This window comes from Lineus longissimus, chromosome 1 (genome assembly GCF_910592395.1).
Source record: "Lineus longissimus chromosome 1, tnLinLong1.2, whole genome shotgun sequence".
Taxonomy (NCBI): domain Eukaryota; kingdom Metazoa; phylum Nemertea; class Pilidiophora; order Heteronemertea; family Lineidae; genus Lineus; species Lineus longissimus.
Window position 1 is genome coordinate 24,344,898 of NC_088308.1, and position 27,999 is coordinate 24,372,896.

At 40.0% G+C, this 27,999-nt stretch overlaps 1 protein-coding gene across 6 annotated transcripts in view; it reads left to right on the forward strand.

Annotated features, from left to right (window-relative positions):
• LOC135493373 (neuronal acetylcholine receptor subunit alpha-10-like) overlaps positions 1-27,999 on the forward strand; it is a 208,254-nt gene that overhangs the window by 153,503 nt on the left and 26,752 nt on the right. For all 6 annotated transcript variants that reach the window (XM_064780689.1, XM_064780698.1, XM_064780715.1 and 3 more), the window contains one exon: positions 16,167-16,360. In XM_064780689.1, the coding sequence (XP_064636759.1) occupies positions 16,167-16,360 (194 nt within the window). The remainder of the gene's footprint in view (positions 1-16,166; positions 16,361-27,999) is intronic.

Sequence of the window (27,999 nt, forward strand, 5' to 3'; positions counted from 1 at the left end):
GGGAAATAGTGAGAAGATAAGCCGGAAAACATCAGATTACAATGCATGTACCTCACAGTGCAAATATAGGTGTTCTATATCATCACATAAGCCTACTACCACTGAGCATGCCTCAAGGTTGAACATGTTGAAGCAATTTTGCGTATTTTTTTGTTTTATTACCATGAGGATTCAAATGCGTCTCACTACATTAGTCTAGCCCCCAGTTTAAAACATTACCCCAGCGTTTTATAGGCCGAATCGCGTCATGATTGAACTTACTGTTGAAAATTGCCAAATTGTAATGATTCCGTGACCTTGGATTCGATTCGTTATTCACGATCTTCCAAATAAATTTTTAAAATGGTTTATATTGGTCAAGGTCATAACAGTCATACTGATATGATTATAAATGTCATTTCTTATCCTAATACCTAATATCTCTTGACCAGCGTTAAATTATCCTAGGGGAAGCCCGAGTCAACCTATTTTAGGGAGAATTCCACCTGATGCTTTAGGAAGACCCTGTTAAGTTATCTTTTTTTATTCAAGAGTGAAAAACAGACAAGCTTCTGTTTATGAAGATCTGATCGAAGTATTTATGAATACTCGCAACATCATACACTTTCTTCTCTTTGAGCGAGTCGAAGTTCTATGACGTCATCCGATCCTGGTAACAGCCGCTTGATGATTTCGGAAAACCTGAGTACCTCGTTTAGATTTTGGGGAAGACCGCGGTCCTTAATGCAGACTATTTGAGCAAGGAGATCTGATCAGAGCATTGCTATTGATATCTCACTCAGCAACAGTGTGTGTTCGATAATCGGGTCGAAGCTAATCCGATAAGTGGATTGATTTGTATCATCATTGTCTCCATTGATTTGTCCTGAAGAGTTGTAACATATTACGAGGGCAAGAATCCATTTGACCCTTCTGGGAGTTATGGTAGTAAATTGATAAGAAGAAGAAAACCCAATAGACTTTGCATCATCTCTCATTATGGTATTAATCAGTTAAGTGAGATTTTGGTGTTGAGATATTGAGACATATTTAATTGATGATCACGTACATGTATTTTGTAATATAGATTATGGGTAGATTGATGATATTATGCTTTTTTTAGTGTTTTGAGGGCCGTGTACAATATACAATTTAGTTGTGACCTCCAGTAACTTCATTTCTTCTTGTCGGTCATAAGAATATGTGATATGAGCGAATTTTACAAGCTAGCTATACAAGGGCTTGGTTCGCCGTGTGCGGAGTTCGCCCAAAACAATGAACAAAAGCCACCTAAGGACAGGCTTTTGGTATGTGTATACTATCAGCAAGGCGAACGGAAGCCATGCATCATGGAAAGGGATCACGCCATGATCAGACATGATCAGACAGATCAGACTGGTTCGATCAAAGATGCTTGATACGGCATGTTGGCGACTATTCTACCAAATGATAAGGAAACGACGTTTGGCGCTTATCACCCCAAAGACCAGCATCATTATTCTCCATATGTCACTGGCCATTTTCGCTAAGCCACCACTACAATAGAATCATTGCCACTTTTGCGGTTAGGCCGACAATCTATTGATGCTCTGCTGTATATTCGCTAGGAGATTACATCCAAGACGAACAAGTGACCCTTCGGGATTCCCAGCTCCGTTGATTGCATTCCTAAAGTAACACCATGGTTTTACGGCCTTAGGATGGAACTGACCACAGAGAGTAATGCATGATTGTTGCATGTAAGATGCTCCAACGGAACCGTGTGCGATGCCTTTCTTGACTTTGCCCCCTGGCACAAGTCTAGCTATGGTCAGATATTAGGAACATAAATGTGATGAGATACGCAGTTTTATCCCAAAACAATGGACATCGATCATCATTGTACTGCTTAACCTGACTATTTTAACCTCGTGTCCACAAGTATCAATTGTGTAACTGAGGTTACGTTACGATAATGGGAATGATAACATCTTCAAGAATCGATGGACCTGTCTGGTCTGGGTGCAATTACAAGTCAGTAGACACCAAGGCGGCTTGTAATACACAGGTTTTGCTGGCTTGCCTGAAGGCACTCCTCTGATGTATTCTCTGGAGAATACTCTGGGCAGTGTGCTGTTAAATGAAGTTAAAATATTGACTAATTGAGTCCACTCTGATTACGCTTTACTTGAGTTGATGGCAAGTTTAGTTAGAGAGTTAGCCTTTTTTCGATCAATGTCATAACATGAACAGCCAATGTCTATTCGTATTGTCTATGAATAGAGAGATTAATCCATGTAATGAATGTTTGATGACTCTGATAGTATACTCTTATGTACATTAACATCCTGGTTCACTAATGTCAGATCCATTGATATCATGGCTGCCGGCAGTCAAACGAAATTAGGATTTCTCTCAAAGGTTCTATCTGTTACATCATCTTGTGAACAAGACAGATATGAAAGTAAATGGCAACTCAAAATACTAGATGGCCTACCTGCCTTTTAGACGTGAGTCCAACCTCTGTACTGGGCGCATAATTGGATCGACGGGCGGCATGCAGCTCCCGAATGCCTTGATCAATGTCTACATCCAGTTAGCTCTTGCATTTCCTTGCTCGGTTGACAGCTAATGTCATTTACCATTTAGCTTCTGGTGGAATGTCCAATGGATGATAGGAAAACCCTTTCGTTAATATTTGATAAAGTAGGACACAAGTAATGTATGTAGGAGTAACAAACTGGTCCTTAGTGACAAATGCATTTTCTTTCCTTTAAGAAACGACATGTCTCCAAATGTACCTGACGTATGTTTCGTTTAATTCATCACACCAGAAGATGCTGTGTTTTGGGAAATAAGAGATGAAGGGAAACTGTGCTTCTGATTATACATTTAGGTATACTCTCAGCACAGGGATGGTCAACAAAATAACGCGTATGTCACTTACAACATTATATTTATCTTGTCCAGAAATTGTGTCGCCATAACGCAATTCCGTAGGTTCGGTATCTACATGCATTGTCAGTACTGTATCATGTCCATGTACGGAATTACAGAATATCGTTTTGACTAAAACACTTTCTTTATAGACTGTGCCAATACAATATGTGTGTTCGATCGCCATTGTTGTAGTAGTATCGAGTTTTCGATTTGTATTTACATGTGAATGCTAGATCAAAATATCACACTTAGTCTACCCGCGAGGCCCAGACGTGATTACACATAACTTATTGCTGGATCAGGGTTCGCCGTGGGTTTTGTAGATTCTGGTCGTGTAAATACTGAATAAGTAATAGATTGCTCTCGATTAGGGACCCTGTGTACATTTGGTGAATGCGCGTACATTCCGAAAGTACATTCTGTTGAGTCGCGTTTTAAGACCATGACAGAATCTTGCATTAGACAGAATTATGTTATGATGCGAGTGGGTTTGACTTAATGACGATTAAGATCTTCCAGGCTTGCCCACCATTGCCTCCTCATCACTATGACCTTGTTTCTCTTGCTAGAGATTACATGCCCGAGGTGTGCTGATAGCTCAAGTAATTCGATCATTCCTCAATTAATTCTAAACTATTTTCCAGCTTTCATTTTCAGTTATGATCATGTGTTGTCAAGTTATAGCTTCTGCTCAGAACTGACTTATAAATCTGTTAATTTCTTACTTCAGGTAGGTAGTCCAGTACATTACTTCTTTTTGCTATGAACAGCTGTCGGAATAGAGCATCATTGCGTCTCCACCTCCATAGCAGGGGTTTCATCTTCTTAAAAAAGTAATATCAGATATTCCTATCATACTGCAGCCAACCTATTGCGAAATGTAAATCTTGTGTTTTACTTTTATTTTGACGGCAGACATCACAAAGTTAAAACGCCCTAACGGAAATTGGCTTGTGTGAGTTTTTTATTCCTGTCGAGCATTGCTCCGTAAACAATAACTTCAGGGATTCCCCGCAAAGAAATAATATTCCTTAATCAAGAATTATTAGTAAATTATTCACTTTCGCCTAATACCACGGGACCAAAATGAACCCATACAACACTTGCCACGAAACTAATAAAAGGATATTGCAGAAAGCCTAATTCGCAAACAGTGGTTTCTTCAATATTACCGGTTTATTGGAGGATTTTTGATATTCCTTCTCTCTGGCCAATATTCAACGAGAAATGCATTTCTGTTGGGATACAGCAGTTGTTATCAGTCACAATGATATTACAGTGCCAGATGTTATAGCCATTATTATTGCAAAGTGATGTCCTGGCTTTTTATGGCGGTGTTTCGTTTGCTAATTGGCAAGTCTCACTGTCCTATGTGGTGGTACACATGTGCTAATGTGTCATTCGGCCTTAGTCTATAGTGCATTCATTGGTGTATGTATGACTACAGTCGAGGATACTAATATGAACAAGAAATGAAGCTGTAAAATATGTGAACCTTCCTTGCCAACTTTCAATTTACAGCAAACAGGAGTTGTTAAGATTTTGTAATGCTCACAACGTTGCTGATGCTCGAACTACATATGGCTATAAAGTGAGGTGCAAGGTAGATGATCTTACTTTTTCACATATACCCGTCTGTGATCAGAGCGTAACTACTCAATTCTTAAAGACTGGGCAGAATAAGCTCTAGGGACATTTTGTAATGTGATTCGCAGCTTTCTTACTTGCTTCAGAAACTGAGTGTTGAAACTTGTAAAGCAGTTCGGCTTTGATCATGGCAATGTTCTTATCAGTGAAATATTATCTAAAATCAGTCGCCTCCATCACATCTAAGAATCATCAGAAAACACGCTTTCATTAAAATCTCTTTGCTATACTTTGGTGTAGATGATAAATACATAGTTCTAGAGAGTCAAGTCATTAAAAGCTGCTGAACAACATTTCGATCGTGATATACATTCATCCCTATAGATTCTCAATCTACAAATGTCTATTGCGCAAAGCCGGCAAATGATCCCTTGACTGTGAGAGAAATTGTAATTGAACAAACAAAATAGTTCTTTAATCGATTTACTGGAACGTAGGTGACGCTTATGGCGTTTTGCCACTAGAAAATGTTTGCAGATGACAAACGAGAATGTAAGACTGTTATTCCCAACACATGATAAACAATGGTAGGCATACATTTTGTATCATTAACTCTTAAGGTTGCGTTTCCCAGAAAGACGAGCATGGAAAAAATTGTAAAATCAGCCATTAGCTTGTAATTACAAACATTAAGAAGCTACAGATCATGGATATTTCCCTCAAAAATCGGCAACAAAATGGTAGACCTTGTTTAAAATCTTTAAAGTGCTAACACGATACCTTGGCTTCTTCCCTTGGGAAGTAATTGAAGTGAATCAAATGGTCAGTTTATTAAAGATGCACCTTGTCGGAGTTTAAATGCGATTATTTGGACCTCGTTAGTTTCCCAAATCAGGTTGGCGAATGGTTGGTCTTCCCGTGAGTTAGAACGAATCGCGCGATGTTGTACTGTGAATGCTGATGGCACTTCCTGTCCATGTTGACTACCGGAGTCAGGTGTGTTGGTCATAATCTTGTGCCCCCTCGGGAAGAATGTGAAGGGCAACGGTTGCAATCAAGAAAACGTCTAGGATCGACAACAATTGACCTATCATGTGATAGCGATTTGACTCATCCCGATTGGGGTAATTTAAATACTGTCCTGTAATTCTAAGGAGCCTAGAATCCAGATCTTTTCTTTCGAATGCGCTTCGCCATTGTCGTTGATAGAATCCAATTTGCGAAGAAGGATAAAGATTTTATCTCTTGGGCCATAATCGCGCCGTTCCATGCATGGGAGAGATATAAACCAACATATTAATAAATAACACATTTATTATTAATACGACTTGGCTATAAAAGGCAACTGTGTGGGGAGGATTCGCGAACTGAACTGGATCGCATGAGATGTCAACACAAGATATAATAGGTTCGAAGAATTGAAATTTTGAAATGAACCAGAGCAGTGAATTGAGAGACATTTTTACTCTGGCATTCTGTTACTGCAAAGATCGAATCAGCAAGATGAAAAACCAATCGTCTTGGATATCTTGTTCTGGTAGATTTCTTCAAAAAGGCCTTCGAAATCAGCATTAAAGAAAGTCGTTCGTACTAAGTGTTCCATTACGTCCATATTCCACTCGCAATCAATGAGGCGAAAAGATTTGTACATCCGACCGGAAAAGAAGAAGCAGCTGGGAATACATAGTGTGTCTTTCATCTGCTCTTGTTACTTAAGGACCGAAGCTGGCATGGTTGGAAGCCGATGAAACGGGGACTTTCTTATTAATATTCGAACATTTGTACGTCAGTCCATACGAAATATTGACGTGTTTGATTCCTGGTCTGTTAACGTTCTTTGTCGATGCAGAAATAACCTAAATAAGGCATGTGGCACGGTTAGATAAATCAAGATCTCGAGATATAATCATGTGCAAGACGAGAGGCTAATACGAACCGCGAGGTGAAGGTACTCTGATCGAGTTCGATCATCATCAGACCACTTCCCACAAACACTCGTTGTCTATTTGTCTTCCTTACCACAGGAACTGCTTCTCCCTAAATGACATTAGTTCCGTATTCACACCATGTGGCCTAATCAATATGATAAAGGACGTCTCAGTCTTGCCTGGTCGGTCTTGCTTGCGTTGTCTTGTTGCGACCAATATTAATTTGTCGACCGGACAAGTCCGACTTGTCGACCAACCATTACGGTTAATATGAAAGGTATAGGACACACAGCAAGTCTCAACTGACAGTTGAATATCGTACATATTGGACATATGAGTGGGTCGGCATGGAAGATACAAGTCATCGTAGCAGACCTAGTTCAGTGTGATATTAGTCTTACAAGACACTATTACTCTCCACCTTTTCTGTATTGCTTCTTTTCGCTTGAGCTGGGCTTCCGCGCCAGTCACCGTCTTTCCGCCGTTGTCTAACCCGAGATAATCGCTGTGATCTCCTTCATCCCACGCTCACCTGAGTTGAAGATGTCGAGGTGACACCGCCAGCGGGCAAGAGCAGTCATCTTGACATTGAAGAGACTCGAGGTGTGCAACATACGCAAATAACCCGTTATTGAATCAGGGGCGGACAGGTCACGTTGGCCCTTGCATAAAATTTCGCAGAAACTTCTTATAGAAGGATACTGACAGGTGGACGGCTTATTATGCTATATGATTTCATTTTGTATGCAAGTTGCTTCAATTGATCTCCCTGTTCTCTAGCTCTAACCAGTGGTGCATAAAATTACTCACTTCGTGGTTCCCATGATTTACTCTCGGGTGATGGTCATTTTTGTGCGATGTTTTTGCATGCAAGTTGTCCCTAATTCGATTCCCTGCTCCAAGTCTAGTGCTGCAAAAGTACAACCAATAGCGTTGTTTCCTGAGGTTATCTTTTTGTTGGTAGGACGTCTTTTTATACCATCAAGGGTGTGTTTTTTTTAAATTCATTTAAACGCCTTTATATGATTAGAGTTGTACAACAATAAAAGCAATTGATAATCACATGTACACTTACTACCTTCAACAACTGCATTTTAAGCCATGTTTTTTTTCTATTCCCTCTCTAGCAGATGGCATGATAACGTTTTTAATGGATTCTCATTACGGGTACAAGTCAGTTTTTCTAGCAGATGGGAAAACTGCTTTTTATATAGAATTCTTCTCATCTACTATCGGATTGTTGTCTTTATCCGTCTGGTACTAAGACGCTTATCGCAACAATAGCAGATGATGAAATAATGAAACGACTGCTTTCTTGATACACATTACCGAACTGAATTGGCCGTGCGTGAAAAACTCCGTTAAGACCTTCGGGGTATGTTGCGATTATTTGATCGTATAAAAATAATGGGAAATATCCTAGCGATATGAATGTGTTTCTGAATCTCTAATCAATATACAGTTGAGACAACATTAACAATGCTCTTAACAGGGTGCGACAATATCTCCTCCAATGATGAAGAGTACTAGTAGTCCATGCCTACTATGGGTTTGTCAATACACTGTGCAGTGGCGTTGTGATTGTTTGCCTTCCTCGAAATAGGATGCTGAGGTATATGATTTCACATTTGCTACTCATACCTATCTGATACATACAAGATCACATTCAAGAAAATGTCATCGTGGATCAGAAAAACACGAACTCCTGTTACATCCTGTTTATGCATCGACTCAGTTCGCCATCAACACTCGTGAGATCCCCTGGGATTTCACCAAAAGCTCGTGATGGATACCATTCTGAACGTCCTTGTCACAACTCGCTGGTTTTTTAGGTTCCGAGTTTGTAACATTAGAACTCAAGCATGTCATGTGAGAACCTGATCCTTCGTATATGAATGTTTATAGTTGACACCTGTTAGAATTAGTACAGGATTTGATAATATAAGGATAAAGATGCATGAAGCTTCATAATCTTCTTTGAGTTTTCATGGGGATGGTTGATCTGTCAGTGATCCTCTGCGAGTGAGGAGGTTTATTATGCCATTATCTTGTCTTGCAGCATATTTTTGCACAGCCTAGTTGTACGATTCTCGAGTTGAATAAATTAATCAATACGACTTTTAAAGCTTGCTTGGTTGCTACAGGGCAAGCAGGTCAGACTCGGTGCAAATTTTATTGGGTGTGTTGCTTTTCTTTTTTATATTTTTGGAAAACATTTTTCGCCGAAGTAATCGCCATTCTATGACAATCATATTGCAGGTGACACGACACACCAGCGAAAAAAAGTTGGTTTGCACATTGCAGTCACCGGCATATGATAGAAAAAGACAAATCATACTAAGCATCTGCTAAGGAAAGCGCCCTGTCGAGGAAGGAGAAAACAGGAACTTTGTGTCGTCCGAGGTTTTTTTGTAAAAAAGGGACTTTGCAGCACATGTATGCATTTGGATCTCCAGCTTTGAATCCTGTAACTTGCTTCTTCTTCTATATTGGAACATGGTGGAAGACAAACAATATGTCTTTTCGCCTCCTCTTGGAATTACTTGTCACAACCACTCTCTGATTTAGAGTGGCCGTTTAGAGTCTAAGGACTTGGAGGACTGCAAATCGGCCAGGGTAGTGTCTGCATGACCGTTGCAGATATTAAAGTTGATGTAATACAGAAAGTAGTCTAATTCGGAAAGAATATTAATTTCATCACATCTTCGTTTTAGCAGTTTATATATTTTGTGGAAACCGTGATCCAAATCTCTTTGACTACCTGATCGATGCTATCGCAACAAATCTAACAATTACGAAAAGCTAAGTGGATACTGTTTTGCGAAGCTAAGTGGATGATGCTTTTTGTGAAACTGGGGGAAAAAAACAGTCAAATCAACCAACCTCTTCTTAGTTGTAATTTTTGTAGTTTTAATAAACGTAATCCATTTGGTGCGCCTTGAAGCAGGCTTACATCAGAGGTTTGATGCACTCCTCGGTGAACAAACTTCAATGATTCTTTTTCCAATCCCCTTGTTCGTAATCGCCTTACTGGAAGAAGCATTTCGCCGTAATCCGCCCCTAGATAAACACAATAAGAGGCAAGGGTTTTTTTCTCAGTTGATTAGAATAGTTAACTGTGAAATTATTGACTCAATTAAAGTTCTCCTTCCTCTACCTCTTTAACTCTTTTCAATTCTCTACTTAAAAATATGGCTTGCAAATAGATATATTTTCTCAATGATATATACATAAGTGAAGATTTTGATGGGGAAAATGCGTTTCTGTAAAACATCATTAATAAAAGAATATTTTGAAATTGAGGAACTTAAAAAAGCTATATCTTTCCAAGGCTAAACGTGTACAGTATTGTGCTGTCTCACGTACGACAAGATATTTTGTAACATATTGCGCTAATTCTGCACTTTGGTCAAAATACTATCTTGGTAGTTGTAAAACAATTTTCAAGTTTGAATTATCGTAAATCACAATTTGTCAATAGCTAGGGCCGCTTTCCACATTAGCCTCCAGCGACAACTTCTAAGTTTTCAGTTGACTCAGTAAATGTTCTGAAATATTAATTACTTTGCATTAAGTAACCTGAATAATTAATTTTTATTTACTACCTGCTGGCTATATTATGTCAAATCTGGTGCGTCTAATGTACCATGCAGTTGACGTGTTTAGCACATTACACACAAATAACCCAATAAAGTCAGAGAATCAGCTGCATCCGTGCTCCCCATTACTTGAATAAATCAATGTTTGATAAAACTGTTTGAACATCTTTATTTTCTATACAAAAGACATGCAATGTCCTTTTCCATATACGGGCCCCTCGTTTTGTTCACTTCACCTTTTTTCTCAAATCTGCCCAGCTTTGGCACTTTCACCGAAATCTTTTGGTTTAATTCTATATAATACAATCTCACATTGGACTCATTCTCTGCTTATTAAGAGCTATGCCCTCCGTCCTCGCAGTCCGAAGATGATACCTGCATTCTATTCTTAAGAATGTATCTGATAATACTCTTGTTATATCATGTCCATTGTGTTCTCCGCTAACCATACTTCTATAAATATTTTATATCAAATAACGTTCTTCAAGCTTCGCTGGCCATACGCAGTTTGACTACGGGAGTGTTGGACGGACTCTGTGGTTGATTCCACCTCTAAAAGAAAGATGACTCTAGTACTTTGATGTACAAGTGGTACCTCAATAACATGTATGTTTCAACTAACACGAATTGACGCAAACCGTTGAAATGAATGACTAGGGCATTCGTCCCTGTCCGCCAGAATAAGATAACTATGATTGATACGGTGTATTAATGCATCGGCTAATCTAGTTAAGGGTGGCCGCCATTACCATCATAATGCTTGGAAAAAGATTTGCGATCACCCATATAGTGGAGGCCTTATCTCAGGGGAAACCGATCGGTCAGGGGGAAGTTAAATGAATATGAACAATTGTATTTAGTTGAATAATGGCCGGTATCATACCTTCCTTTAGCCGTTATAACACCAGTCTGGAGGTCGATATTACTGTTGCGGATCCAAACTCCCCGACATACCCAGCTTCAAACCTTAGAGATAATTGGTCTGCTGGCCGTTAGCTTTATTGAACGAGTCCCCCTGCTGGCAACTGATAGGTGCATGCCATTAATTTGAGCTATTCCACACATGTACCGGAAAAGGTAATTCGGTATCGAAGAGGGCATAAATACTGTCCTGGTGTTGTATTATGACGATTTCGGAAATGACGTGAAGTTGAAATGTTGAAATATGTTCGATAACTTGTTTTCGAATTCGGGATTTGATGCCAGTCCTTCTGACAAACATCTGGGTGTAATTGCGAGCGCCCTTTGTCTACCCGTTGCAAGGAAATTAAGATTCTGACGTGCAGTGCTTCCTTTATTCAAATATGTATGGTCGACATGTCGATTTTTTTAACGCCCATCATGTTGGAACGCGTAATTTTAGTGAGCACTTCTTTTAAGCTATTTTTTGTGGCTTGATGAAGGAGTTATTTTCACCGCGACAAATATGCAGTTATTTTTCATCATCCAAATGCCCTAAGGCCATATGGCCAACATGCAAATGCAACCCGATGTATTACCATACAATTTTTGGACAGCAATACAATTTTGCGAAATTGTACACCAGCTGATTATTTGGTATGCAATATGTCAAGTGCACAATTGAATTTGAGGCGAAATTGGACTCTGCCAAATCATCCTCAATCTGAAGTCATTCATTTGGTATTTTTATCGCCTTCTTGTAGCCGGGTCATCATTTGTCACCTTTCCATCAAAATTCGCCAGACGCGAGGCTGTATTATCACGGTCCGAGTCATTCGTGCCGGTGGCATTTCGATGATTTTGTTCGCGAGGCGAACGTGTCCATCGAGTTTGTTCTGAATCACCATTCGGATAGGTTTTTGTTCATAAATATTCGCCAGTGGAAAAGGCCGCTGAGTGAGCCGTGCTGCCATTCATTGTAGACAGAAGTAGATTTCATTTCAAAGAAATACAATGGAGGCTGTTTGAACTGTACGTATATGTACATGGACATGTTCATTGGTGCAACGGAACGACACGTTCCTTATTCATTGATTATCACAAACAATTTCAAATTAACTTTACACTCTCTTACCGCACATCCGAGGAGGAATGCCTATAGTGCTTCGGTGTCAGACCCCCGAGAGTCAAAGTATGAAGAAACGATAGAACTCACTACGTGGTACCCTTTAGGGTCAAGCTTACCGCTCGACGGAATAGTCCTGTGCGACTTCATCACGTTACTCTCAAACACGAGCAACATATCTTGTTTATTACTACCAACGAGTCTGCAATTATTAGTGAGTTTTATGACGTGCCAGTCGTTTCGCTTTCGGGATAAAAAACTGTCATTGCCTAAAGCGCGTTTCATAACTAGTGAACGTTTTTACTCCGGAAATTGACTACGCCTAAATCACCGTGTGGGGAATAAAATGGGCTTCCGCGGTGATTATATGAACTGATCAAGTTTAGCAAGCTGCCGTAGAAAGAGACACGATGGTAACAATATCCATTTCGAAACTTGGCGTTAAAGTTACCACTTTATCCTTGCATTCTTAATTGCAGAAAAATACATATGTCTGGTAGTACATCACCCAAATTGGTTACGTCGGCGATGTTTATTAGTTATTCATAAAGTATGCTTCAAATGGACTCTCTTCCCAGTTTCGGAGAGAATTATGCAATGCCTGACAAAAAGAAGGTGCATGCTCTTAAACACATCTCGAAGTAAAAGTAGCGACTTGAAATATAACTTTACTTTTGACATGATACTTAACTTTTGACATGATACTTACGTACCATGTGTGTAGCGTCTTTTGACATGCTTCAGAAATAAATTCATCACACTCAAGCCGATGATATATGGTCTATTTTAGTCACCACCGCCTGGGGCAGGTGACTAAAATTCTATCTAAAACAGTTAGAAATCTCTTTGATAATCCAATTGGGTGTTCGCTGCAACGCCAGAAAATTCAATTAGGAGCCAGATGACAAGAATGGTGCTTCCAGTCAAATCGGAGACGCTTTTTTATGATATATTAGATATCATGTTGAACCTCGATTATCAGGTTCGCCTTTTTCCAACCAAGGGCAAATCCGGTTAGACACTATATACATCTTGTCTAATATATGATGTACAGTTTGTGAAGTATAAGTTCCTTTCCAATAAGAACCGAAGGACCTTCAAAAACGAACTGCGCCATCATCGTAGACGGACGAAACGTCAGTGTCTCGCGCTTACCCATGCCCTAAGGATTGAGGAAAACTTGACCTGCGCTGCATGCGTGTATCTGTCGGAAAAGTCGAAATGTTCTGTTTTATTATGAACGAGGAGGGGTGAACGACTTTTTCAGCAGTCGGAAGTATGTAAAGGTCATTTTTATGTAGAAGAATTCGCGTTAATCAGAAGTAAAATAAGCCCGTTGATCATTGCAATATATGTTCAGTCACCTCGCTAATAATTACGACATCATATGAAAGGGATTCGTCCTGTCTCTTTTTAGATCCTGTTGAACATAATCAGATTAGGAAGTGATGACATTTCGGAAACCAAGGCGGAAGAATTCCATCGGGATTCATTGAAGGAATATTAGGGCCTGAGCTGGAGTTTTATATGCAACGTCCTGTAATGCCAACTCAATTGCAACTACCCCTGGCCTCTATCTTAAAGCTTACAGGAAGCTCGCCAAATGTTGTGAAGTAATCCTACGCTGGTTTACCACGTAACTATGTCAGCCTTTTGAATCTGCTAAGCTCGGCCGACAATCTCCCTTAATGTAATAACCGCGTCTCGAACCAATCACTTCGATCACCTTTGGTAGCTGTTCTATTGGTCTCATTGTCAAGTATTCAAGGCGTCTGGTTTCTAAGGCAACAAAAAAGAGTCGGAAGATTATCGTATTTTGATAAACATGTTCTGACTTTGTAGTTACGCTGCTTTTGATATTATGGGTTTTTTTCTTGTCCAATTATCGGATAATGACGGGCGGGTCTTTGTTATATCACGTTATCGTCCGGGTGTACGTTACTTCAAACATTGAGGACTATTCGTACTCTGTTATCAAAATTTTGTCAAATAGTACTTTTAATACTACACCATTAAATGATGTCGATAAATGTATAGTTTTGTGAAGAAGTCTTGCACTGGGAACCAAAAAAGGTACGAATAATATGCTATGTAGGAAAGCTGGGTGTTGAGCAAATCAGTAAATGTGTAATACCAAATAATGCACGATTCCATTGTTGGGTAATCAGTCACATCTTGACCATGTTACGACATTAACCGTCCTCAATCTCACATTACAAAATTACAGAATGATATTCGGTATATTGTTTTGAGGAATTCACCCGGAAATGGCATTGACCTACATGTTGTTAATTTCGCATATCAATATTTCAGAGTCCCTTTTAATCGCGCTTTTGAAAGACCATCCTCGGTAACAAGTGGTTGCACCGACATTCCTTCAATTCAAAACCTTACTCCGCTGCCAGCAGTTGTTCTATCCATGCTCAGGTCCTGTTTGTGCTACAAATGTTACTGAATAAGGCAACGCTGAACCATTCAACTACTAAGTGTATATTTGCTCAGTCCGGTGATAAAGTATTTGCCGATTCTGTCAAGTATTTGTACTGTTAGACACATGCAAACTGACCAGCCGATCAGTTGTCAAAGACGAGAGCTCATTCTTGTTACTAGCATCGGGCTGATATTCGTTTGGCACTAATAGGAATAAGAAAAAACAAATATGACACAAAAGCTGTCCCTTTTCTCTTGAATGATTGCCGTACGATATTTGGTAATTTGTAATATAATATTATTTAGGCTACATACTTAGGCGATTGAATTACAGAGCAAAACGTATACTAATTGGTCATAAATTATGGGTTTCACTATTTACAATGAAGGCATTTTTCACCAAAAAGAGGCAACAGAATTCATAAATACACAACCTTCTTCAGAATGTGTATATCATGGATGTATTCATGAAAGTAAACGCAACGGACGAAGGGATATACATACACACGTTGTACAGTACATGTACATCACCCCAGCACTTTGATATCGCTGTATGTTGCTCTTAATGACACTTAACTTAAACAACGAATGAGCAGATAATCACTGCATTCGTCGCACTGGGTGTAGTTGGGATATAAGGATTTTAATTGAAAATGTAAAATGTGTGAATCCCATGTGACAATGATTGACTTAACCATCATAGACATTACACGCCTCTGTAAAAAGTGACAAGTCAGTTAATTTTACGCTGGCATGCGCCCGAAGACTGCTAATCTGTGTGTAAAGAATTTGATGTGTTCTTCCCTTCTATCTGCAACATTGATTCTGTTGTAAATAGCTACTCTTTGTATACAGTAGGACCTCTCTATTAGGGGCATCGTTGGAAATGATAGATACAGTGTCCTTTGTAGAGAGGTTTCGTAGGTCAGAAACAACTGCAATGCTCAGTTTCAGACCAGAATCTGTGATCGCAATAGAAAGATTACCTGCTCTGCTAACAGAGGTGTTTGCTAAGGGAGGTTCCCTTGTATTCCTACATAAATGTAGGTCATGCTCGGTTGTTATTGTACTCAAACCTACGTGTCAGAAAAATAATTTGCCTCAGTTTTCTACACTGCGTTGAATAATGCATATATCATATATCCAAAACCAAATTGCGTTATCTTCCTCGTTTTCCCTCATAGTAAAAGTCAGATTCAAATGACCTACATTTCATTTTCATGATCCGAGAATTCACCAATTTTTTCAACGCTAATCTATAACTATTTATCGATAAGCTATGATTAATCTTTAATTTTTGCGTACTATTTCATGTTATTCAACCCGTTGAAATTGAATACGTCAATCGTGCAGAAAAAAAGAGATGCCGTGATTACTGCAGCAACCGAAGAAATTACGTGACAATGCAATGATAGGGAGCTCGTCAATTTCTTTGGCGCTTCCCAAACTTAAATGCTGAGCGGGATAGCTTTCCCGAGCGCTATACAAGGACAGGCACACGGGGAATGTCAACTTCAGTATAACGACAGAAACATGACGCTTCACTCTAACTTTGCAGTTATTCTTACTTGTTGATATTATAATTTTGTAAGGTTCGTTGTATGATTACGATCACAGGGCCTTGTGTGTCTGGATACTTTATGTTTGGTAAGCATCTGCGGAACATATCTACATAGATCTTTCCCTTTCTCTTTCCAGAGGGAATTGCGCTGTCTGATGAGAAGAAACTTATCAAACATCTGCTGGGAAACTATACCGAAGTCGGTGTGGTTGGCCGGCCTGTATACAACACAACCGACAAAATATCTGTCTCCTACGGATTGGCCCTCATACAAATCCTGGATTTAGACGAGAAAAATCAAGTCCTTACCACAAACTGCTGGAGTAGATATGTAAGTTAACATTTCTTTACATTTGGTGTCGTTCGACTAAGTATTTTTCATGGTTAAATGGGAAAAAGAGATGATATGGCAAAGCTACGAATGATCGGAATCGATCCATAAGGCCAGAGGCACCACTGTTGGTGTCGTGCGTAGCCCACCCAGAAAACCTGTGTTCATCAAGTCGGATTCAAATCGATGCTGAGAACAAGATTAACCAATAGCATCGTTTGTCAAAGACGCTCGTGCAAATCAATGTACCTAATCTCAAGGGTACACTAAAGCAGCGCCCAAGCAATGTTCTCTATAAGTCTTCGGTAGGCAATTACCCTTCCAATCATGACCAGCAACCTTCTCGGCCGCCGATGCTAGTTTCTTGATGGAGACAATTTGAGTGAACAAGTTCCCGCATGCCAATGGACAGAACCTTGTCCCCGGGTTTGTTTCGGCGCGCGATGTTGATCACAGTGGCTTGGAATCCATAAAAACGTTGCCTGGAGGTAAGAGGAAATGAAACATCGTTCGGCCAATATGAGGACGATGCTGCGCCAATTAAGCGAGCCGAGGGGAATTCGGTCATTATATTGTAATGATTGGCTGGCCGAAATAGCAAAATGCAAAACCCTTCGCTAGGTTGACACCAGCGCATGTAACCGATTGGTGGTCAACAAAAAAAGGTCCAGGGCCACACCAGTGCAGGGGCCAAAAGTTGTCAAGTTATGCCTGGGTTTCTCTTACAAAATCAGGGTTGTGCCTTAATACAAATGCAAGGTTGGTTCAAGCCAGTGGGCCAGTTTGGTCTTTGGAATTTTGCGCCTATCCGGTATCGTTTCGTTTGTGCCTTTCGCACTATAAATTGTTCGTTATTCGTGTACCAAGCAATGGTTTGCTTGAACCGTCGCCTTTTTGTCGTCCTTGTTGCATTTTGCAGTAAAAAATCTTTGTTTAAACATTGACATTCCTAAAAGGACAAATGTACCCGTTGCTCATCTAGATTCGCTTGGATTCGATCGGTTTAATTGAAGATATCATGAACATTATGCTGCGGGAATATAAATCACAATGTGTAATTATGTTGCTAAATTAAACTGATGATATATTGGATTTTTTTTCTTCGAAGTGCGAGGTACGTACCAGATGGGAGAATATCGAATTCATACGGGGTGTTGAAAGGGAAACTTGATTCAATATTTGCACTTCTTCCGTGATGAATACGTGAAACATATCGCACCTTATAACATGTGTAGTGGGCATGGTCAGCGTTTTTACTATATTCTATTGGAAAGTTCAAACGGTCAGCACGTCCCTGAATGTATGTATTATGGACCCCCGGCATCATATTCGACAATCTGATTGCTCAGTTGTATCACACATTCATGGCAAATGATCGTCCTGTGGTGCACCACTCTCACACGAAATACCAATAACTCAAAGCATATCATGAACCAAACCCAGTTTTGCATTGGCCATTATATCATAACCTTGCTGCAGTCAGTATATATTGCCATCTCGGTACCCTCTTGATGTATTAGTCATGGCGATCTCAAAGGCATTGTAAACATCCTAGCATATTTGCCTTCAACAGCAGCACATGGCGCTTGTTGGCCATTCTCAAAACTGGGTTCAATCTCTGACTAGCATACCATGTGAATATTACAAACAAATTGGCTAATGAGATTAGGTATTTTTTGTCGCATGGGCTCATGTTCGCGTTTCGCAGCGATGATATAGCTCGTTTGCGGGGCTCTTTAAAGCCATATCTCGGATGTACTTTAAGTTCGAAATTTTATGTACGTCTCTGAAAGAACACGCTGTATAACCAAATTATAAACAGTATCTTTCAGAGAAGAAGTCATATTCTTAAGGACGCCTTTACTGTAATTTCTTCCAATACGCCATCAATCAAAATATAAGATCGATCGTCTGACACAACTTGCGCAGTTCACCGGCACTCACATTAATAAGCAGACCTCTGATAATCCTTGATTAAATTCTAATTTGATAATACCAAGGACATCTGAATCCCATCAGTCGAGTTTAACATGATTTATGTAACCATTAGGGGTTGGCAACTTATTCAGTTATATCACTCCTTCGCTGCTGTTCTCCCTCAGCTATTGAAAATCATCAACCCACGAGGAGATGCACGATCCTCATTTTTTTAATTAAGTGCTCTGTATCTGACCTCTTTATAAAGTCATTGCGAGTAATGTACATGCAGCTATCCGCTATTGGACGGTTATCAGCTTTTTAACAAAAGATTATGTGTCTGCCTTCCTGAAATTGTTGTTGAGTGCTTCCAGCCGAGATATGATCAAAATGATGACATACATCCACTTGTATAAGTGGTGGGATGAATCGAATTTCATCAATATGGCAAACGAAAAACCTACATGTAGAACGAGAAAATTGTAGTGTGTGTGACCACGCATACAAAAATTGCCTTTAGAAATAATGACTGTTGGGGTATATAAAACCAAGCTGAACTACTCTGAACGACCACGACTGTCTCTAACTAACCAGTGAATTAATACTGATATTCACTTCACACCCGATTCCAGAACGTTTTACAGATTACATCAACCGTCCTTTATACACTTCGGAATACTCTAGTGGATTCTCAAATTAGTTGCAGTTCAAACATTGAGCTCCGTCTAATTGAATTGGAATATATGCATGTAGATATCTTAACAGAATTTAGAAAGCATTTGGATATCTCAAATTAGCTTCGATGTGTCGGCTGCCGCTTCGGGAAAGAACTCCCCAGGGGAGTTAGGCCTCAGTAAGTGAGGAGCCATTGGATATTTCCCCTCACTTGGATTGGATCGTCTATTGAGAAAAACCTACGCATGTCCGTTAACCAAAAGGACCGTGCCTTCTATCAAATACCAAAGATTGTTTAAGTACACATGTCATGTGAACGAACGAGGCGACATAAATCAAATACTAAGACTTTTAGATGATGATGAGTAGGGCTTAGTAGGAAATGACTACGAGATAATAGGCTTATGGACACTTTTTTATATTTACTACATGTAGTCTGCAATCCTTTTTGAAATTGGGTCAACACTGATGGCATCCTGTAGTCTCGCAGCTGGGAGTCGAGGTCGACCACTTGCCACCGAACACTACCGGGCTGGGAGATGCTCCCGCAGTCAACTAGCCAAAATTTATCGCACAAGATGCCGTCCATAAGTCCGGGGGATACCAAGCACTTAATCTCTACGACAGCCCATGAATTATATATGCTACAAATGGCTTTCCTAACTGTGATTGAGGAGTAGCAGTGGCACTTTTTTTCCTGAAGGCTGACTAGCCGAGATCATGTCCATCGCTTTACTTTGATTGAAACTCCATATAAAGAGTAGTCCAGTCAAGGGTCGACTTGTAATGGGTTCAGCTCGTAGATAAAGATGAGGTTCGGTTCGGGAACCAGAACTGCTTGGGTTGGTGCAAAAATGGATGGAAGCAGTCAGCATCACATTTCATTATTCAACTTTAGGTGTTTTAGAATGGCAGTGAATCATTCAATGTGTGGTAGCCTTGCTGCATGTCTATTAAGTTTTTTTCCACTTCACATCACTAAATGATTTTTTCCTGATTTATCCGACATTGTCCGACTTATCCCTGAAAGGTCGGATTTCTAGAAAACCAGTGAAAAATACTAGGGCTTCCCAAAATAGGGCATTAAAGATCAAAGGGCTATGTTGAATGGTGTTAACGAGGTGACCTAATTGAGTGAGCTAGTTAGTATTCACACTGCGGATTATTCTGAGTGTTTGGCTCACACCTCATTAACCCCATTCAACATTTCAGGAAAAGTCGGACAATGTTGGACTTTTGTCGGATAAATCAGGAAAAAGTTAGAAAAACCGTTAAGAAGTCGGAAAAAGCCTCCTACTCGTGCATGGAACATTTCTCCAGTCACCTTTCCTATCTCATGATCGTCTTCTAGTGCTAGTATATAATGCACTTATCTGTCCGTCGACTGCTGCTGGAGTGCATTCAATGGAAACCCAGGTCCATTCGTCTTCTCCTTTGCTCAGACGGCATGTACTGCGTAGATAAGAAGCTTGGTAGATGGGTGTCTAACTGTAGGCCTTAAGCGTTTAACAAGAGATTTACGTTCGCTAAGTGACCGACCCATACCCGGCAAGACTAATGGTGAACTTGAAGGTTAAAGTGTAGCCCCGTGTGCAACAGGCAATAAGTTCATGGGCTAAGACATTTCTTAAATTTTCGAGCGAAGGCGAAGATTTATACATTCCAGCCCAACCTTTTGGAACCACACAGAAGAAATGAAAGAAGCTTTGTTGAAAAATATTTGGGGGGCTGAAGATGTTTCTTCATTTTGAGCAGAAAAAAAACAAGTGAAAAAAATATTTGGACTTGAAATTTTTTTTCAACTGTAGCATGATAAATTTGCCGCAATCAATTTCTTAACAGAAATCATGGCAGCAGAGCATTCGTCTTTTCACGCCAATTAGGCCCTTTGGTCGGGTTAGAGGTTTGAATTTGGTAATTGGGACCGCCCAATCCAGTGATCGTGGCTTGCTACACTGTGTAACTATATCGAATTTGTTTCCTGACAAATTTAATCTAACCCGAGGAAGTCGGAAAATGGAAATGGAAATGGAAAATGTTGGAAAAAGAGCTACGACAAAGTATCCATATCCAAATCAAATCAAGTTAGGTTTCTATGTTTTGGTTATTCACGACGTCTTGCTGTGAGACGCTGCGAAGTGTTGTATTGTATCAACATATACGCTTCTCTGCGGCCATGACCCTTTGGGTGGCTTAAACGATCTCCTTCATCACAGTTGTGGTAGATCTGTTGCATCTAATCCCATTGGCAGGTTCATATTTCCAAAACCTTGGCAGCACAATCGATAAACAACCGGTCAAATTGGCCTTGCAAGAGTTAAGCTCAGTTGATATCCTACGCCAGTCTTCCTTCGAAAGTTAATGCGCTCTGATGTCAAAGATCGTGTGCTTGAAACGTGTTCCCAATCCCTTCCAGGGGCCTTGGTGGAAAGTGAGAATGTTTGATAAAACCTATACCTTTGCGTATTGTGTTTTCGGAAAGAATATGATAATTGCTCTATGTTATTGCAACTGAGTTGCTGGCGTGTTAAGCCGCCTCTAGCCTTTAGGAACAAACTTTTCATCTCTAGTTACTGGTAATAATATATACGAGTAGTAGAAACGCATGCAGTTAAATGCATTGATCAGCATGGAAGTATGTCTTGACTAAACTTCAAGATTGATTTTTTAGTCCCGTAAATTGTGTTTCTTAAAGAAAGAACCACACGCTCTCAATAATAATTTTGCTTACCGGTGACCAATATGGGATATGCCCCAACATTAACTTTGGCGGCCATCAACATTGCAGCTTTGATAAATTTTTGTGGTGCTTTTGTTCTTGGCGCAAAAACAGTGATTACAAGAAGGATTATATTCTGGTATTGTCTCTTTTGCCTTTTTTACTTTCCCTCGTCAATGCAATAGTATTTTTACATGTGCGATGTAAGATCGATATATCCACCTTGATATGAAAAAAAATTGGCATGCAGAACAAAGTGTTTCCAAGAGTTGACAGTCAATATATCCACAAAATGGCTGAACTTGGAATCAAAACATCGGGCGATAATCCAGCTTATCAGTTAACACAATCAGTTATCTACAAGTTAGTACCAATGGGACATCTCATGCCTGGGCTGTCCAATTGAAACTGTCAGGTCTGATCTCCGAAGTGGGAATCGGCAAGACAGTGCTCTGCTTTTCGAGTGTGATTTGTCGATGGGCTTATGAAACAGCAAATTCCTAACCAAAGAGATAGGGTCGCACGGGGTATCTGTGCCTTGGCGGCTGGTGTTGCGACGGATTGACCATAAAAACGTGTCGTTTTTTCCCTAGCCTCAGGCGATAATCAGTGATGGTCCCGCTTTTAGATACTAACTTGATAAGCGTTGTCTTTGAAGTGGGGCTGGGTAATCGCAAGCGAGTGGTATTTATGCAGTATAGATTGCCGGGCGATAGTTGGTATGGTCAGTCCAGGCAGTTAAGTGTTCCGTTGCATCTTATAGAAAGAATATGGATAAGAAGCCCAAATTATGGCTACAAGTACAATTACTGAATAGTCTAATCAAGGTTTTACCTATTCTCCGAACTTGGATTCATATCAGTCATGAGTAATTCCGATGATGGCACCGAATTTGTTAACGTTTTATTTGCTCTATGTTCATTCATACCTGGTGCAATGAAAAAGCATTTCTTTAATGACTTTCATTATTGTCTTTTCTTGTCTTTCGCTGTTAACGCATTATTACTCAGTCTCAATTTTAATATTTCAACAGGTTCCTTCTAAACATGATTGTCGTTGCCTCATTCTACGATGTTTGTCCACCGACTTTAACTCAGTCCCACATATTTCGTTGGATGAAGGTATCATGACACATTCATTGCACACGCACCCTTTGATTACATATTCTCATCTCGATGCACGCCATGGTGCTGATTTACGTATATCCGATCAGCATCTGCGCCCCCGGTTTCGAAGGTGAGAATAATCACAGCACCCGCCAATATAAGAGAGCCCTCATCGATCAACCTTGCTAACATCTTCGCCTCGCACCGTTGTCGCCAACGGCCAACAAAACGGCCATAATTGTGAAAGATTGACTTCGTGCAATCGGCTTGTTTCGCCTTCTTCCGGTTAATTGTCCACGAGCCTCGTATTGGAACAGCATGGGTCGGCAAAATAACCGGATGGTCAAAAGGAAAAACATTGACCGTAGATCGAACTTAGCGGGTGTCGTTATTTCGTAGTTTCTTTTCTCACCTCTTTTTGGCTGATGCAGCTGAGTCGTTGTATCTTTTTAGTGGTCCTCTTGGTCATAACAAAACTCTCGGTCGTTGATGGTGAGATTCTGCTGTTTTCTTTTATTCCTTAAGAACGTTGAATGTGACTTTGGCACGAACTGTAAGATAATAGCTGTGATTTAATTCTAACCGAAATGCCAAAGGATAACCTGTTTCGCCTTTAGGACGATAGCCACCAAAATGACAAGAATATGATAATTTTATCGAAACTGCTGTAGTTCAGGAAATCAACCATTCTGAACATCGTCCTTCAAAATCAAAAGGCACTCAAAGAGACTTAGTTTAAAATCAATGAAGGTTTGCTTTTATTATCAATGGCTGCCCCTTCATACCACATGATGTATCACCAATGAATTGGATGACTGACTCTAAGGCGTAGTGTGGCTGCGAATTTACCGCAAAATAAACCTTACTATGGATATCCTGATCGATTTGATTTCGCACTACCTGTCAGTGTTGTGACATTGATGGACGTCTTCTTTAGACGGAGGAGCAACGAATGTCATGAATAGATTAACTCATAAACTGAGGATGATAAACTGAATCTTATCTTCTGCCACATTTTTTAAAATAATCATGCGTAGACTTAAATGAATATCTAAAGGACGATCGATTATTGTATTTCAAACTTATCAACAACTTCAGACTCGGGAAGATCCTTTCCCGCGAAGAATGGCCTAGTTTCGAAACACAGTTGAACCAGGACGTTCTTCAGCTTCTAGAGCCGGGCTCACACATTGTTGCTGGAAGGCAGAGTATTTTTCCGAATAAAGGCTATTTTGTATGTTTGTTGAAAAAGGCGCTAATTTATTTATCAAAAATGAATTGTATCATACTAGAATTCATGAAGTAAGGTCTACTGTATTGTGTTCCAAACAAAAAGAAATAGGCAAGGCACGAAGGCATAAAAGAAAGGGCCCCGCTTTCTTGAAGAATCGGTGATTTGATTAGAATTCAATTGATATGCAATATGCAACTTACATGTATAGTCTCAATTCAAGTAACCTTCATTTAATGCCTGTACTGTGAATGCAGTGTTCGTAGGTATAGAGTTATTTCATCTTCGAAATTCACCAAAATGTCTTGATGTGGTAATGTCTTCATTGCATCTGCGAACAAACATTAGCAACACTAATGTCACATTATGTTGTTAAGTGCCAACAGCCCAATTCATGATTCATGAAGGGGAAACGTTTCGTTCTTCACGCGAATGCTCGATACGGCATGAGTGGGCGATACTGCCAATGACCTTAAAATGTACTCGAAGGAGGTTGATATATGTATCTTGCAAACGCCCGCGTTGGTTTTATAAAAGGGCCTCGAAAGTTCGTGAATATAATCAGAGTGCTTATACGATATGCACATATGCATCAATTCCGTAATGCCACGATATAGCAGATGACATTTTTCCTTCGCCGTCACTCTGTTTACAACAAATGCACCGCATTCCAATTAGTTTTCCTATTCTTTGAAGCGGTCCAAGACAGTAATGGAATGTCAGTGGTAACCAGCCAATCTAATTAGCCGATTCCTTTGAGAATATCATGATGGTCACTATTTTTATTTTAACAACACTTTGCATAATGCATTACGCTATTTGATTACATCAGCGGAACGTACCGGCCGTCACGATAGATCGTCGTATAAAATAGATCGATTTTTTTTAATAAAGATTTATAACAGGCAACGAATCCTTGTAAACGTTCAGCTAATGTGTTTGAAAACTATTCCGCCTACCACTTCTCTCTCAGAATCAGATTCCTTTCTTCGAAATCTTTCCCAACTGACAACCTTTCTTGACATGCCCAAGAGCTTCTGCGTCAACCCAGGCTGAATGAAACATGAGTTAAAAATCGGATGGCGGATTTTGATATCTGGGTATCACTAACGGTGTGCTTCAAACTTTAATTGGCCAGACATGCATCAGACAAAACCGAGGTACGCCCTTGTCCATATTCTCCCGTCTCCACACCTAGTTATCTATGCATTGGCCAATGTGTAACCGCTTCCACATCGCTTCCACCGCCCTATGACAAATTGACCTCATGAGATATCCATCTCTATAGAACACAGCTTCCGTGCGTCTCATTACGGCTAACAATTGTGGTGACGAATAATGCACGGGCGAATTATTGGGAATAAAACGAGCATGGGGAAGAGCCTGACCGCCATAACTTTTTCATAAAAAAATGGAAGAGCGTTTGGTTAAAATGCTCATAATGTATCTTGGCAGGCCCTCATGGATCTGGAGTCTGAGCGATATGAAGTTTTGAATGCATTACATTTTGGCCCCAGCTAACGAAAAAGGCTCCTTTTTGTGCACTTCATAGTCCTGTTTGCTCCATTGGACGTGTAGTTTAGAAGTGTATAGGTGAATGTACGTTTACGCTACTATTTTATTATGCGTGAAAATCGGGCCATTTCTCACTTTCATCACTTGCTTCCTGAGAACATTTCATTAGTGTAAATCACCCATTACCTCTGGAATGGAACGTTATTAGGTGAGCAGTTCTCATTCTATTACCAAGGTTGAGAAAGCACATCGCTCTGATTGCACTGCGCCCATGGGTTATTTTGACAAGATGCCGTTCCAAATCTCGACTGTTACTGTAGTTTGTGAAAGGTCAATAGAGGATGCCTCCAATTATATTCCTTTCACTACGTTCTCCTTCTCTGATGATTGAGAAAGCCTATAGGAAAAATAGTCAAATGGGTTGAGGGGTTGTGTGACTTTTTCAAAGACATAGTACGTACTGGTAAGTTGTCTTTTTCGAACCGCGAGGTTTCAGACTTGACAACCACGGCCAAAGTGTACGAGTGCACGTTTCGTTCGCGTTGATGTGGGCCATTAAATTGAGACCATTTCAGCCTCTGGAACGTCGCGGCTGTAATTTTAGATGATGATCTCCTCAAGTTCAAAAGATTTCATCCAATTACTGTAATTGGCTTGTTGGTTTGTTTATACATATTTAATCACAATATTCAAGCTAGAACGTGCGTGCCTTTTATTAGTTTTTGACTTCAAAGGCAGAAATCGTGTGTGAATAGTGTCCACATTTTAGAGCGCATGCCGCTCAATGATATTTCATTAAAATAATCCTGCAAAGCACGAATAAAGTGGTGTTTAAGAATATTAACTGATACCTCCCTCTCTGTATTGGTTGTCTCGGGTGGAACATCGCTCAGGTAGAACAGTCATTTCGCCCAAAACCGTCAAAAATTGGTCTCGGCAGACACCATCTGAATTGGCTTATCGTGACGTTCTGATTCACCTAGTGAAACTGAATCACGGAATTTCTATGGGTTGGTGGTTGATGAGCTCACAAGAAAGCAAAAATGGCATTAACACCATGTATAAGAGGGTAATAAACCAATCACAGTTGTTATTTCTTTTCCATTACTTGTAATTCCCTCCCCACAAGCAGACTACAACGGATAGAACCCACGGCACCAGGCTAATAAAGGAATCTCACTATCGATAGGGCATGGCGTAACCTTTCGCAGCAGTGCCGTCAGTTCGCTTCCCGCACTAAGTCAATTCCAAAATAAGAAAGCTGAAATTACGTCTACATCAATGTAAATTACGGTGTAAAACGCGTGATTGGGAATTGAGTTGAAATGTACAGTACAGTTGCATGTAGCACCGGATTAGATAAGCCAGTTAAACTTTTTTAACTAAATGGAAAATCTCAATCTCATTGTTTTGTCACCTATAGCTCCCTTGAGGTGGTCTACGAGATGAAACCAATTATCTCTGCAGTGATATTTGCCCCGAACTTTAGAAACCTGATGCGTGATTTTGTGTTGAAAAGTATCAAGTTTAAGAGGGTGGAATAATAGTTGTCAGATAGATTTTCTCCGAATCCTGCTTCTATTCTAGACGTGTTCTCCACACGTCTGCGGTACCTTCGTTTATGAACATATAGTTGTACCACCGAACAGGTTGATTCCGAAAGATACCTGGAGATTTTTTTATATGCTCCTATTATATTGACATTATATGGGACGTCCATGGACATTCCTTTGTGGACCTACTTCAAAACTCATAAAAGTTACTCCTCCCAACGAATGTTTGTCACGGTATTTTTTTGGGAACACATCTTGTTACAGCGAGTCACATCTATGCACGTCATTAGCCAAAGTTTGGTTGTTTTTCAAAGCTTCTCATTTCTGCCTCGATCCAAACCGCTTTCTCTTAATTTCATTCTGTATACAGTTTCAAAGAGAAGCGGAACTGTGGAGAATGCTTTTGATACATAATTCTCCTACCCTGGACGCATTTAAAGCCATATGTTGTACATATAATGCGGTTAGACTCTAACACGATACGTGCTCTCGGGCTGGAATGAGGCTTAATCAACTCAATACCACATTCATCCTCTCGTCACGACCGAACTGAGTTTCCTATTTGTGATTTTTTTGAAAAAGTATTCATGGGAAAAGTCGAGGCTAATTTTGTCTCGTTAAACTACGATTGAAGGTGCCGATGGTGGTCCCTTGACTATGCGAGCATGGCTGATAGAGAAAATGCGATTTTAAAATGGATTGAAATATGTATTAGGGACTTACAAAGTTAGACGATAAGTGCTATAAAATCAGTTGAAATGGCCATCGGAATCGGTTGGCAACCCTTGATAGATGATAGAAGTGCCTGGTTTGGCATACGATAACGTTTAAGCTGTATTAGGTTTCCGCACTTGCTGGCTCGCCCTTATTTTGTAACTTGAATGTGTGTTTATCGTATACGCACTGGACTGAAGAAAATGTCA